The sequence below is a fragment of the Gossypium arboreum genome, chromosome 4, assembly GCF_025698485.1.
Source record: "Gossypium arboreum isolate Shixiya-1 chromosome 4, ASM2569848v2, whole genome shotgun sequence".
NCBI classification, from domain to species: domain Eukaryota; kingdom Viridiplantae; phylum Streptophyta; class Magnoliopsida; order Malvales; family Malvaceae; genus Gossypium; species Gossypium arboreum.
The window spans coordinates 11,837,944-11,854,475 of NC_069073.1; the positions used below are offsets into that span (position 1 = coordinate 11,837,944).

The following is a 16,532-nucleotide window of genomic DNA, read 5'->3' on the forward strand; positions in this document are numbered from 1 at the left end:
TGTTTAGGTGATTAGCTCATTTCAGCAATCTCAATCAACTGTCGTCTAGGGTTTTTCGTCAATAAACTAGTCGCTACCCTAGCAATATCTTTTGATCTTCTACTAACATAACGAGTTAGCAAGAACTACTTATCTTTCGACCTCACAGTCTAGACTGGTTTGGGGTCAAGGTGTTCACGGATAGGCAATACCAATTTTGGGTTAATTCTCATCTTGATGACTTCTCGGGGTTTTCAGCCCTAGGGTTTGTTTCATGTTCCCCCTTTCCCAAACAGCTGATCTGTTGAATTACCTATCAAAACAGTTAAAAGATCATGCTTACACTCGCTAATCCTCCATAGAAGGATTAGTTCCTCATAGTTTTCATAAATAACATGGAGAAGATATAATAATTAATCATAATGAATGAATAGTAAAAAGTTTAGGAAAAGCCTAATTAATATTGATAATGAATGTGAATCCACAAGGGTCGGTCTCCTTTTACAACTCAGATCTCTTGAAAGAAAATAAAGAACAAAAGAAACAAAACTCTAAAAACATAAGAAAACAGATTTAAATCTCAAGAGAAAGTCTAAGCTAATGGAAATTTGTCTCTAATGTGTGTCAGATAGTTCTATTTATAGCCTTCAGATAGCCATCGTCCTTAGCCCTAGGGTAGCTGACGTTCCCAAGCTTTAAAGTTTGATTGAGCAAACCAAAATACCTCTGTTTCATGTTTTATTCTCGCCACAGAGTTGATGTTGCGACACACCAAGACCTATGTTGCAAAGTAGCAACCAACATGTCCCTCTATAGCCATCATCAAGGGTATGTTGCGACACAGGCTCACTTTCTTTATTATGCTCTCTATGTTACGAGATAGCATTCTTTATTAACCCAAAATGCCCTCTAATAGTCTCCTGCACACTTACAAGGTACATTAGCTCTCCCTGAAGCCTTATTCGGCCCTTAAGGTTAATAAAAGACTCGATTTGCACATTTTATTGAATTTGAGTGAAACTAAAGAAACTGAATTAGAATATAATGAAAATTCTTGTATTCAAGCTCCTTAAATGTGAAAACTAGTTTAATCAAAATATAACTAAAATTCTTGTATTCAAGCTCCTTAAATGTGAAAACTAATTTAATCTGCTACACCAAATTATGGCAGATCAAACTCCCCCACACTTAAGTAATTGCTTGTCCTCAAGCAACATAAACAAAGATTATAAAATAAAAAATGATGACCCTTAAGCAGGTATGGTACAAGTATTGATTTCGAAGCATATGACTTAGGCATTTCACATTTACTAACAATTTCAACATGATGAATACTTGACTTGCCACTTTTGATCACAAGCATCTAAGTTCAGTATGTTACAAAATATACAAGTATTAAGGTTCTCACATATAGGAATCCATTAACAAATCATACAAGTACTTTGATTATCTGAGTAGAATACAAATAGTCATTTAAGTGAATATTTAATATGATGTCCATTTATGTATGAAGATATTTAGGTCACATAGGGCTTTTCGGCTTGTAACATTCTGAGGCTTAGGACAGGTATGGAATTCAAAAATAGTAAGCATCAAAGGGTTACAAACACAAAAATAGTTTGGCATATCATATTAATCCCTATTCTCCCTCTTAATGACTCTTTCCTACCCACCGCCTTATTTCTCATTCTCTCACCTTCCTTGTCTCTCTGTATATAGGAAGTCATAGCATGACATAGTAACTATGGTTAGCCTTAAGAGTTTTTGTGCACTAATGAATGAGTTTTTATTTTTATTTTTTGAATTTGTGACTTTTCTTTTTTTAATACATCTTACTCATGAATGCTTTTTCACTAGTTTAAGACTTTTTCTACTCGTACCAATTCTCCCTTTGGATTTTTATTTTGTTTTACACATTCGGGCTAACTAATAGTTCCTATATCACACCAATCTTTCCTATTTCACTCTAGTTTTACAAACTCCGTCATGATGTATCTATTTAACCCTCAATATGTAAGGTCAAACGTCTTTAATCGTACGGTACAGGACAAAAAAGAAGGGCATATACAAATTAACATTTTCAGGCTTGAGGTTTGTATTGTTGTTTATCAAGAAGTGTCAAAAGGCTCAAAATTGGTACTAAAGGTAAATTATAAATAGGATAGCTTTTTGGATCTTAGATGTGCTCCAAACAAGGCCTTAGGTCATCCTTAAATATCTCATCATGCATAAATTTAATCAACCAAACAAAAACAAATTCAATCATTTATCATTCATACTAGCATGTTCGTTTCCTTATATTTTCTATATCACCCAGTACAAATGATAGCTTAATACTTATTTACAATATAACATATAGAACTTTAGTAGTCTAATAATCAAAATTTTAAAATCACCTATCATTATGCCAAACTTATTCATAAACATAAACAACTTATGCACATGCTCTTAACCAATCACTTGTATTTCTACAAAAGACAAAAAATCAAAGAAAATGTAAAAATATGAAGCAAATTTTCTATGTTACCCCCCACACTTTAGTTCACACATTGTCCTCAATGTGTAGCCCATCAAAAGATAAGGAAAGAAGTTACTCGATTAATCCTAATTGCTTTAACTCCTATTTTTTTTTAAGATGTTAAACAAATTATAATAAATACAAGAAAAATTATAAATTTCTAATTCTAAAAATTGGTTTGTAATATTCCTAATATAATTGTTACAAGCCCTAAAATTTAAAACCTTCAATTTTTCCTAATTTCATCTATTCCTAAAACTAAGATCCTACTAGATTTATTCTTGAATATTAGTCTTCATCTTCCTAAAATCCTCTTTTTCTTCTTTCCTCTTTATATTTTGTTTGTAGAATAACAAATTGTTTGAATAAATCATTGCCGAGTAACTTTCTTAGTGGACTTATAGTTTTGTCCATTCACTTGATGGGTACTCCTGCCTTTCTACACAATTCCATAATTAGATGATGGAAAAATATACCATTTCCTAAATTTCTCACACAGTCAACCATGTTCTTATATATCCATGTTCCGACACATATGTGCTTCTTTTGGAGGATCCCATATGTTATGATAGCTTGAATTAGGCTAATCTCAAACATCACTGTTATAGGCCATATTCTTGAACAAACAAATTTCATCCACATCTTGACTCTTGGCACCATTAGTTCCTGGTTGAATGTTTCTGGTATTTTCGTTCCCGTTCGATATGTCCTCATCTCTTTCCCTTATGTTAGGAATCTTAATATTTCATCTATATCAATATTTCTAAATTCCTTTAGATTTTTTATAGAGATAATTGAGATAAAAATATGGCGCATCATAAATTTGAAAAATACCAATCTCAATTACTGGGACATTAACTCCTCTGACTTTCACAAAAGAGTATAAAACGGTCTTGCTGATTCCCTTTGTTTTAATGCTAAATAGAACTCTTACTTTACAGGAATTATCAAGGGTTCTTCGGGTGGCAAACAAAATTTTTTCCATTCTATTTCAGTTGCATTCTCTCATATTGCTTTGCAATTCCTCATCAGTGGATCAAATCTATGCTCTTTAATAAAGGTATATGGCTGTAATTGTTGCAAGTATTTGTCTATATCGCCTTCTTGAATTCAATGGCTGGGCTTGAAGCACTTGCACTAAACTTGCCATAGGATAATCTATTTTTATTGCTCTACACTTAAATCTTTGTTAATAGCAAAAGAGAGCACGCTGCAATTTAATCTTTGATACTAAAATAGAGTGTCTATATACCTTATTTATAGTTTAGAAAGAAAGGATAATTTTATTCAAGAGTTATAATCTAGATATACTAAATAAATAGTTAAAGAACTAGAATCCTAATATAATTAGACTAAAAAAAGCCCAATAGTTAGGTTTATTCAAAAAACGAAGTTTACGCAGTGTTGTCATGACATCCCTGGGTAATGTCTAGATGTCGAAGACAGGATAGAGAGGAGGAGTTAACGTCTTGTTTACTTTCTTTATCATTGCTCTCCTCGATTATTAACTTCCCCTAAATTTCTAATAAGTTCCATAGTGCATTACAATGTAAAGTTTGCTCATCGATGACCAAATTGGTTGTCCCTCCAAAATAGTGTTTCACTCTATTTCCATTTACAAGAAAATGTTGCCCCTCTTTTTCAATCAGCTCTATTGTTTCATAAGGAGTTACCTGATGTATTGTATATGGAATTGTCCATCTTGATTTCAATTTCCCAGGAAATAATTTCAATTAAGAGTTGAACAGTAAGACTTTCTACCCAGGTAAAAATTCTCACTTTTTAATCTTTGTATTGTGTCAAAGTTTACTCCTTTACACATTTTAGCATTTTTGTAAGCCATGAAACGAAATTGTTCTAATTCTTGGAGTTGAAATAATATTTCTTCCTTAGCTAATTCTAGGTCTAAATTTAACTCATTAAATGCCTATGATTTCCTTTCTAATCCAATTGGTAAATAGAAATTCTTACCATAGACTAGCTTGTATGAAGACATTCTTAACGGAGTTTTATATGTTATTCTATAGGCTCATAAGGCATCGTCTAGTTTAGCCACCCAATCCATTCTATTTGAATTTACCGTTTTCTCCAGAATATGTTTTATTTCACGGTTGGATACCTCTGCTTGTCCATTTTCCTGTAGATGATATATGGTCATTCGGTACCTTACGCTGTATTTTGCCAAAGCTGCTTCAAACTGTTAGCTACAAAAGTGAGATTGAAGGCATTTTAGACACCCTCAGCCTGTGTCGTGACATTGAAGGTAGTTTTTCACTTTCTCTATTTTGCTATCTATGTTGTGACATAGCATCCAATATTGACCCGAAATGCCCTCTAATGGTTTCCTGCACACTCACAAGGTACATTAGCTCTCCCTTAGGCCTCATTCGACTTGTAAGGTTAATAAAAGACTTAATATGCACATTTTATAGAATGTAAACAAAACTAAAAAAACTAATATAAGCGATAAGAAGATTAGTTCCCCATGGATCTCATAACCATAATAAACTTGATATGAATGATAAGCATGAATAATAAATCAAGAGAAAAGGTTAAAGAAGATCCTGAATTGTATTTGAATAAAGTGCGGAATCCACAAAGACTTGATCGAGTCTACAAATCAAACCTCCTACCAAAGTAAGGGAAAAGCTAAAAACAACCTAAAGCCTAAGAAAAGGGAAAAATTAAAAACTAAAACTATGAAGACAATTATACAATATTAAAAGTTACCCATAACAAGTGTTAAATGAACCTATTTATAGAGTTAGGGTTTTCGTCATCCTCAACCCTAGGTCAATTGACGCTCTCGTGTTTAATATTTGATTATGCAGACCAAAACGCCCTTGGCTCGTAAGTATTTTTCATATAGGACCGGTGTCACAACACCCTAGTGCCCGTGTCGCGCCATCGAAGGTAATATGCTCGTACTTAGAATAGCTTCAAAGGTATGTCCTGAAATCCCATGGTGGTGTCGCGACACTAAAAGTAGTCTTGGACTTCTTGCTCTCTACTCTCTATATTGCATCATCAAACTCCTCATGTTACAATACAGTGACCAATATTGAGTTGATACACCTTCTAATGATCTCTTGGACACTCACAAAGTATATTAGTTTACCCTTTGGCCTCATTCGGCCCCTAAGATTAATAAAAGACTCAAATTACACTTTTTATGGAATGTAAATGAAACTAAAAAAACTTAATTAAAATAAAATAAAAATGATTATATTCAAGCACTTTAAGTGCAAAAACTAGTTTACTCCACTACAATGAATTACGACAAATCACACGTATACGCCAAACTATTTTATATGTTATGATCACTACCAGTAATATTTTATTTTTCAACGGAAATATTTCAACTAAAAGTTTTAAACTCATTTGTGTATACATTATAAAGTATACTAATTATTAGCTTGTACTTTAGAGAATTTTTTGGAGTTAATGCCAGTTCATTTGTTATACCTTGAAACCTTGTATAAGTCTTTTTTTTGTGTAACACCACAGATGACAGTTGGGGATTGATGTGTTACAATTTGGTATCAGAGCCTAGGTTGAGTTGGTTTTGGGAAAATCGAGAAGAGGGGAATGTTATCAATGTTGTAGTAGGTATTTTTCTATTATTCTCTACACCTGTATATACCTTTATTTACCCTGGTTCCTCTGATCGTATGTTAATACGGATCAGGTTGAATCTAGGAAAATGAAATCTGATATGCCTAAAGTAGCTATGACTATATCAAGTTCGTTGGGTCAAACAGTGTTACTTAATCAAGTTTGTAAACAATGTCCACTCAAAATTCAAATTTTAACATTTTTAATGGATTTTTTAATCATGCCTTTTGGTGATTTTGATGTAATTCTGGGTATGAATTGGTTAACCAAGCACAGGGTAGTTCTCGACTGCTGAAAGAAAATGCTTTCAGTCCAAGATTCAAACAATGATATTATAGAAGTTACTGCCATTAAAATGGGTGGTTCTACTCAAATTATTTCATCGATTCAAGCTGATAAGTTATTGGAGCAAGGTTGCGAAGCTTTTCTAGCTTATGCTATTTCAAAGATCAGGGATAGTGAAATCAGTAATATTCGAACTGTTTTTGAATTCTCCAATGTGTTTCCTAAGGAATAGTTGGGATTACCACCTGATCGAGTGACTGAGTTTGCAATTGAAGTATTCCCTGGTACAACTCCAGTGTCCATATCTTGTTACCGTATAACGCTAACAGAGTTAAAAGAATTGAAAGTTCAATTGCAAGATTTGCTAAAACGTGGCTTTAAACGTCCTAGTATATTGCCCTAGGAAGCTCCAATTCTATTTATTAAAAAGAAAGATGGTTCAATATGACTTTTTATTGACTATCGACAATTAAATAAGTTGAAAATTAAGAATCGATACCCTCTTTCTCGTATCGATACTTGTTTGATCAACTGAAGGGAGCTTCAGTCTTTTCTAAAATTGATTTAAGATTGGGTTACTATCAATTGAAGTGAAAAATATTTATATACCGAAAATTGCCTTCGTATGTGTTATGGCCACTACGTATTTTTAGTGACGCCCTTCAGATTGATGAATGCTCTTATGGCATTTATAAATCTCATGAATCATATTTTCCAACCCTATATTGATCAGTTTGTGGTCTTTTTTTATAGATCATATTTTAATTTATTCAAAATCAGAAGCTAATCATGAACAACATTTACATATTGTTTTACAAGTTTTGCGAGAAAAGCATTTGTACGGAAAATTCAGTAAATGTCAGTTTTGGTTAACTAAAGTAGTATTTTTAGGGCATTTGATATCAACTGACGGAATTCAAATAGATGTAAAAAATATTGAGGCAACTATTCAGAGGAAAGCATCAAAGAATATGTCAGAAATCCGTAGATTCCTTGGTTTAGTTGGTTACTGCTAAAGATTCATTAGCGAATTTCCAAAAATCGGCAAAGCTGTTGCAAAAGAATGTACAATTGTTTTAGAGCGAGCCGTGCTAAGAAAGTTTTGAGAAACTGAAACAGATGTTGACTAAAGCACTAGTTTTAACTTTATTAGAATCGGGAAAAGATTTTGTGGTTTATAGCCACACCTCATTGAATGGGTTAGGTTGTGTTCTGATGCAAAAAGGTAAGGTAATTACATATGCGTCCTGGCAGTTAAAAATACATGAACGTAATTACCCAATGCACGATTTAGAGCTAGTTGTTGTAGTTTTAGCTCTAAAGATTTGGAGACACTACTTGTATGGTGAAAAGTGACATATCTTCACTGATCACAAAAGCCTTAATTACCTCCTAACTCAAAAGGAGTTGAATTTAAAACAACATCATTGGTTCGAGCTTTTGAAAGATTATGATTGTGTTATAGATTATCACCCTGGTAAAGCTAATGTCGTAGCGGATGCGTTGAGTAGAAAAGCTATAGTCGAGTGACAAGCAATGTTCACTCAACTCAATATTAACAGTAACAATAGTTTACTGGCCAAGTTGAAAGTTAAACTAGTGTTATTTGATCAAATTAAAGATGCACAATTAGTGGACATAAAGTTGGCAGGGAAGAGAAAAATGGTTCAAGATAGCTCAATTGAAAATTTCAGCATTGATGATTGTAATTTTTTGAGATTTTGTAATTGAATCTATCGTTCCATATGTTTCTAAGTTAAAAGAATTGATACTTCGTGAATTACACGACAACCTTTTTTACTTTACACGCTGATAGAATGAAAATATATCGCGACCTTCAAAGTTGTATTGGTGGCCTAGCATGAAAAGGGAAATAGTTGAATTGGTGGCTAGATGTCTAACCTATCAACGGGTCAAGGCAGAACATTAAGTTCCCACCGGATTGTTTCAACCTATTTCCATTCCTGAATGGAAATGGGAACGTATAATGATGGACTTCATAATTGGATTATGACTATCTCCGAACAATAGAAATATTGTTTGGGTGATAGTCTATTGTTTTACAAAGTCAGCTCATTTTATTGCAGTTAGAACAGATTGGTCACTACAAAAGTTAGTTGAAGTCTACATTCGAGAAATCGTCAAATTATACGATGTAACTATGTCAATTATCTCTGATCAAAATCCCCGATTCACTTCGAGGTTTTGGAAACAATTGCATGAGTTACTTAATACAATAAATTTTAGCACGGCTTTTCACCCCGAAACGGACTGGCAATCTGAACGCGTTATTCAAATTTTGAAAGATATGCTTCAAGCCTGTGTGATTGATTTTGAATCGGGTTGGGAATCTTATTTACTTTTGGCCAAATTCGTGTACAATAATAATTTCTAATCGAGCATTCAAATGGCTCGATGCGAAGCTTTATATGGTCAGAAATGTAGAAAACATGTCTGCTAGTCTGAATTGAGTGAGAAGAAAGTGGTTGGGGTAGAATTGATTCAAGAAACGGAAAATATGGTCAAGGTGATTCGAGACAGATTGAAAGCAGCCTCTGGTAGATAGAAATCATACACAGACTTAAAACAATGAGATATTGAATTTTTCATAAATGATAAGGTATTTTTGAAGGTTTCACCTTGGAAGAAAATTCTTCAATTCAGGCAAAAAGAAAAGTTGAGTCATCGTTTTATAGGACTATATGAAGTTATTGAAAGTGTTGGACATGTCACTTATGAGTTGGCATTGCCTATGGAACTACAGAAAATGCATGATGTATTTTACGTGTCAATGCTTAGGAGATATCGTTTGAATCCATCTCACGTTATTTTAGCAGAAGATGTGGAAATTCAGCCTGATCTTTCATACCAGGAAGAGCCAGTTAAAATTTTCGCTCGTAAGGTGAAGGAATTGCGTAACAAACGTGTTCCACTCGTGAAAGTTCTTTTGCGTAGCCATAACATCGAGGAAGCAATTTGGAAATTTGAGGAAACGATGAAATCCTAGTATCCTCACCTCTTTTCAGGTAAATTTCGGGAATAAAATTTCTTAAAGGGGAGAGACTTGTAATGACCCGTTGTCAGTGGCGTCAGAAATGATAGTTATAGGATCCCCATTCCTACAAATGAGTTAATATTTTATTAATTAATTAATATTTACAAATTTTGGTGAAGGTCATATTAAAATTTGATTAAGAAATTTTAACGTTTAGTTACTTAATTTAATAAAAAGATTAAATCAATAAGGTAATAAAAGTAGTGATTAATACAAAATTACATGGTGAGACTAGGGTAAGGGACTTATTAAACAAATAGACCATTAACTATATAAGTAGTGATAGTGGATGATTATTATTGATATTTTTTAGTATATGTTATTTATATTATAACTAATAAGCAACAAATTATGTTAACATAAAAGTAAAAATGAAATGATAAAATATAAGAAACAAATAAGATAGTGGATGAGGGAAACAAAAAAATTGAGAACTTCGTCTCTTTGCATGCTGAATTTGGGGAGGGTGGCATTTTCGGCCATTGTTCCCTAATCTTCCAAGCCTAAATTGGTTGGTATTCTTTTGTCATTTTTGCATAAATTTTATGTTTTTAGAACCCTTAAATCATAAGTTAGATTACCCATATTGGAATTTTTAGAATTGTTAATATTATAGAAGATGTCATCTTAGAGAAATTTAAGTTTTTGGTGTTTTGATAGGTTTTGGAGTTGGAAGTTAAGTGAGACTACCTTGTAGAGTGAATATAGGAAATTTCGCATTAAGGACTAATTTATAAAAAAAAATTGCTAATGGAAGGACTAAATGGATAAATTATGATAAATATAGGGACTGTTTTGAGACTATTTATTTTGCTAGAAATTATTGTTTGGGTTATTAAATTGTATGGTATGAGGAAATATTACTTTAAGTAGTGATTTAGTTAATATTAGCTCTAAAGGAGTTAAGTGTTATAAATTAAAATGTTATGGTGTTAAATTATAAATTTCAAGAATTTAAGGACTTTTAGTGAATTATATGTATATTTGGCTAGCTATAAAAATTAAATGAGGATGAGATGAAGTTAATTTTTATGTTAAGGACTGAGTTGTGTAATGGCCAATTATTAAGGGTTAAATGTTGAAATGCGATTTTATAATTGATTGTTTAAATTGAATAATTGTGGTTTTGAGTTAGTCAATTGACTTAGATTATTGTATTTAAATCAAGAAACAAGTAAAGTGGTCGTTAACCGAGGGAAGGAGAAAGTTTCGATTAATCAACTTCGATCACCGGAAACTATCATAAATTCTATAAGGTCGCAGACCTTGAACACAAACTTTATAAATTATTTTAATTAATTTAGTTACTACTTGATATCTAATTTTATTGTAATGTAACTTTTTTAATCCAATTGAATGGAGAATAATAGATGTATATATGAATGAATACGAAATTGATCAAAGATATATTTATAGTTGTAGTTGTGATTGATTGCATTATGAAACGAGATATTAAGAATTTTAAAATTTTGTATCAAATCTTTATCGGTTTATCCGACTAGCGTTGGGCGTAATCTTCGTCAGTTTATCTGACTAGTGCTGGGCACACCATTATACTCGTCAATTTATCCGACTAGCGTTGGGCGCAATCTACTGACATTAGTGCTGGACACACCATTATACTAGTCAATTTACCCGTCTTTCACTGGGCACAAATCTTCGTTATAGTTTAACCGTTAGGCACCGAGTGCCATTCATTGAATGACTCATATCAACAAGGTATAATAAATACATTGGAGAAATTTGGAATGTGAAAGATATCATGGAAAATGTATAATATGAATTATCGAGTAGAATGGTAAATTCCATAGAGATAAACATTATATGATATTGATTATGAAATTATGGTGGTTAGGTGTAAATGTAATTATTTGAATTAGGGAAATTATTCAATATCTGATTGTTCCTTTGTGTGCAAGTTAGGTACTAATTTTTGATTGACGACACAACATCCCACAACAGTCCCGAACTCAATGTTGATGATGTATTTCTTTTTAGTGTGTCTTGGCATGTACCTATGGTGATGATATTTTGAGTAATAGTCTTTTGTCTGTACTTGAACCTAGTATAAGTTAGTTATACTGAATGTCATATAAACTTTTGAGTTATGTTTTGTTTTGAAACAAATGCTTGTACATAGTTATGAATGAAATAAGCATGTTGGATAAGCTTGATTCTTTTAGATGTTGATGTGAATTCGTAAATGTTTTGTGAAATGGCAATTTGGCGAGATTGGCTATTTTGGTGGATGTTTGATTGAGTAAGAAAAGTGGTTAATGTCATATGCTCTTTAACTTGGTTTTGGAATGTTTAATCTTTGTTTGTGGTGACTTTGAATAGCATATTGATTAGGTAAAGGATGGATGAAATGTGACTTGTGTTTGATGATTTAAATGTGGTGTCAATGAGGGCATATTGGTTAGGCACATAAATTGTAGGAATTTGACTTGTTTTGCTTGGTTTGGAAGTGTTTTTTATGGTAATTATAAGGATGTTTTATGCTTGGTTTGTTACCTAAGATAGGTGTGAATTATGCCTTGTTTTGGAAGCAAATTTTGGTTCACACGACCATGTGACGCACACAGCCTATCCACACAGCCATGTGTCTTAATGTTTTTAGGTGCAAGGTTCACATGGTCTGGCACATAGCTTGTGACAAGGCTATGTGTTCCAAAATAGTTTCAAACATGATCTGGTACACGACCCGCGACTAGGCTATATGACCTTAATTAAAATATACACACGGGCTGGGACACGACCGTGTGTCTGGATTTCGAATGTCCACTCAGTTTGGGCTGTGACACACGACCATGTGTCCCCTATTTTTCAAACTTTTTTCAACTTTTTCCTAACTTTTTCGTTTTGTTTCAAATTGACCCTAGATTATTTTCAATCTATTTTTAAGGCCTCGTAAACTCATTTTAAGGCCCATAAGTGTATGTATATTTATGTATGGAATGTGATTGACTGATTATAAATGTGGTGAATATTTATTTGTATGTACTGTTAAATGTTTAAAATGTTATCCTAATACTCTATGACCCCAATCCAGCGACAAAGATAGGTTAGGGGTGTTTCACCATTTGATTTTTGGTGTAAGATTGCCCACACGATCTCAGAGAGTTACACGACTGGCGACACAGTCGTATGACCCTGAGTTACACGTGCTCAAATTATTACACGGTTTGGCCACATAGTTTGGGCTGAGCCACACAACCGTGTGACCCCTATTTTCAATTTTTATCATTTTTTATTTGTTTCAAATTATTCCGTACTTGTTTCTAAATTGATTTTAAGGTTTCGTAGGCTCAATTTAAGCCTCGTTTTCGAATGTACTTTATGAATGACGATTGTTTATTAATTTATGATGTTTAAATAAATCTTTGAATTATGTCATTGTATTATTGGTCTTGTTAAATGTAGTAATATCTCGTAACCTTAATCCAAAAATAGAGATAAGTTAGGGGTGTTATAGTTAAGTGGTAAGTTTTGTTCCCTGTTTGTTGTGTTAGAAACCTAGTGTATTTGTAAGTATTGGTATTTGGCGTATAGAATTCGTCATAATGAAGGTGTGTATGATTTAACCTGATGAGATGTTTGGAATGCAAAGATTTGTACTAGAAAAGATTGTATTTGGTTGGGAAGTGTCAGCTCTGTTAAGCTTAACGTTCTTTTTGGTGTAAGGATGAAATTATCCTTTAGATGTTAAGGAAGAAAGTATATGCTCAATATTAAAGTTCGCCTGATGTTAAAGTGTACCTAGAAATACTATCTGCCAAGGTTAAGTATTCACCAATGATATGAGAGTGTCCGCTCGAATATCTCAGTGTGTAGAGTTGGTGTTTTAGTCTATATGCATGAGTTTACAATTGTAATAACATTTTTGCTTGTGTATTTTTATCTAAAGGATTGAGTCTTTTCTTTTCTGGAGCTCACTAAGTTCTTTTGAACTTACCCATTTTTCCTTCCCCTCTTTCCAGGTGATACTTCGTCATAAGCTTGTAGAAAGGACTCAACCAGAAAGAGCGAACTCTGTAGTGAGCTTTGCCCGTGTTTGTTTTGTAACATGCATACTTTCTCTAGGGATGATGTGTAACTCTGATTTGAATCTGAATCTGTAATAAAGTACTGTTTATTTAACTATAGTTATATTAGAATGTTACCCTTAAATGATTTGATAATTTTTATGAATTATGAATTATGTTTTATGAAGGTTTTTCTTCTCATATATGTCAATCTATTTTATATGTTATGACCACTGCCAATAATATTGTATTTTTCAAAGGAAAGATTTCAATTAGAAGTTTTAAACTCATTTGCGTATACATTATGGCGTATACCAGTTATTGACTTGTGCTTTAGAAACTTTTTCCGAGTTAACGGCAGTTCATTTGTTATACCTTGAAACTTTGTATAAGTCTACTTTTTATGTAACACCTCAGTCGACTGTTGGGGATTGGGGTGTTACATTTGGATAACTGCGAAGGGTCTTTCCCTTTCAACCATGAATGAGCACTGGATGAAAGGTGAATCATTTCACCCATAACACCTTTAACTCTTTCATAGTGGTTGATCTTGTAGCTTTCCAAAGTAGATACTTAGGGGCTTTTCCTTTGTGAAGGGACTTGAAGTTTGTGTAAAGATGCCTTATACAAGTCCTATGTTCAACATTTGGGAAAACTTCTCCCGATGCTTCTTTCAACCCCTAACATCATAATTAAAATAATCAAAATAAAACGCAAAATAAAGAACAAATGAATTATTTTACCCACCTTCTACCCATCTAACATGAAAGAAATGTGGTAAGAGTTGGTGATGTCGAAGTTAGCTTGTACCAACTGTAGGAACCAACCCCATGAATCCCTATACTCACTTTCTACAATAGCAAATGCAATGGGATAGATACAATGATTACATTTATCCCAACAACTAACAACAAGTGCTCACCATAATAGCCTTTGAGAAATAACCATCTAGGCTAATTATATATAGGTCTACAACCAGCCTTGAACCCAACTTTGATAGCTTTTATATAGATGTAACACCTTTGGAACAACCTATCATCTAGGAAACATATAGTTGTTGACCCAGGATTGGTCTTCAAAAGCTCACTAACCGCTTTTGCCACCAGTGTGTGAACATCGAAGCGGAGAATCAACACTAAAACAATCAATCTATGTGTGGTGTACTGCAAGTGTGACAAGTCAATTGTAATATTTTTAGTGTTACAACGAAACACCTAAATATTCCAAGGATCAAACCCAAAAAAGTTTCATGCTCAAGTCATTTTAATCTATAACGTGCAATTTGGGATCTAGCTAACTACTCACTAGGTGTAATATTACGACAAATCATAATTGAAGGTGAATTAAGCTAATTAATTATCTAAAAATAGAACATGACTAAATTGTGAATCACACAAACTTTAAAAATTTCTGAAATTATTTACTAAGTATTTCAACAGTGTAAAATCATGAATTCAAATATTAGATGGAATACAAAAACTTAGAAACTTGGTTCGTCAAAATCAGTATTGAAAACTTAAGTTTCGAAAGCCAAAAATCATCACAATTTACTCAACATTTTCTGGGCACAGGAGTCATATGACGAAGATAGGAATACCAAACGAAAATAGAAACTTCATACTACGAAAAAATATCTAAATTTTGAAACAAACGAACAACTAAAGATGAATTTCTAGTGTATCAAAGATGACTATTTGAGACTGCCAAAACCTATACAACAAAAAAAATTAAAATCATTCTCTTAATTTACCCATTTGAAATGGATGCCATGCATACCATTTGAAATATCTTAAAGAGAACTTTCATTTGACACATCAATGTCGCCGAAACCTCACCAGAATTTGGTAACTATTGAACTAACCTAAATGAAATACATGAATTTCACGAAAAATAGATTAAAACACAATAAATCCAAACCAAAATTAACCTTAAATTCTAAAATCCACTATTGACCTTCCTTTTTCTTTCTTCCTCTTCTCTATGGTTAGCTTCTACCAAATTGTCAAAATCATCATCTAACATAAAAATATACCGTAAATGATTCTTTTTTTTTTTTTCTAGTCTATTCTTTTTATTAAAAAAAACTATAACCTACATAATAAAGTTGAGCTTGAAAAGAAAATTGGCTAATGGACCACATTTTAATTACGTATTTAAAATAATACCCATTTAAAAATCATGAATATTACAAATATAATAACACCTGTTAGAGGAAAGGAGGTCACAAACAAAAGTGATTTGTACAGAGTTTTTGATCAATGTATAGTTGGCGATATGATATAGCATTGAATAAAACCAATAACCATTTCTTTCTCTCTATATATATAGACACGTCTTTAGATCTTTTATGGTGTATAAATTTTTCATAATTTTAATTTTTATGGTGTTACAAGAGGAGAAGATCCCTATAATACTCAAGCCAAAGCCAGATGAGTCATGAAATGATATTTAGTATGCTGCATAATCCTAAATACCTAGTAAATATACAAGGAAATGTTATTATTTGTTTACTATTTTACTGGAAAAATATTCCTGTTGTATCTATGCGGCTATGCCATCAACTTATTATCATCTTTCATACAATGTTTTCACAATGTGAAGCACAAGGCTATCAACCTTTGTAAAAAATTGCATCTATCTTGCTCTTTCTTCTTAACTGATTGGGGTATAAGTGCAAATTCTATGTTACATGGACTCATCTATGAGTATTGAATATGGGTAATACGAAATAAGCAAACCCTAGTAACTAAGGGACATCCTAATGGTGTGTCGTAAGCTTAGGTGGAAGTGTAGAAAAGAGGAAAGGGGAATTAATTGTCCCAAAAAGTAAGTGATGGATTTCCGAATTTAGATAAATGTGCATTTGCTAAGGCATTACGGCCCCAACATGCACGGATGTGATATGGCAGTTAGTTGTTGGTCATAAATATCTTTGCATTTTCTGTTTTGATTTCAACTATTAGGGTTTGGATGGGTGATTAGATGCCGTGCGTTTAATTTAATTTTTGTTTTACAATATCGTTAGAATATTTAATCTTATTACCACTATTATTTT

General features: G+C 32.7%; 1 protein-coding gene across 1 annotated transcript; it reads left to right on the forward strand.

Moving 5' to 3' along the window:
- Positions 1-8,915: 8,915 nt before the first annotated feature.
- LOC108458905 (uncharacterized) lies at positions 8,916-9,404 on the forward strand. Its single transcript, XM_017758298.1, has 2 exons — positions 8,916-8,924; positions 9,030-9,404. The coding sequence occupies exons 1-2, from the start codon at positions 8,916-8,918 to the stop codon at positions 9,402-9,404; spliced, it is 384 nt and encodes a 127-aa protein (XP_017613787.1).
- Positions 9,405-16,532: the final 7,128 nt, after the last annotated feature.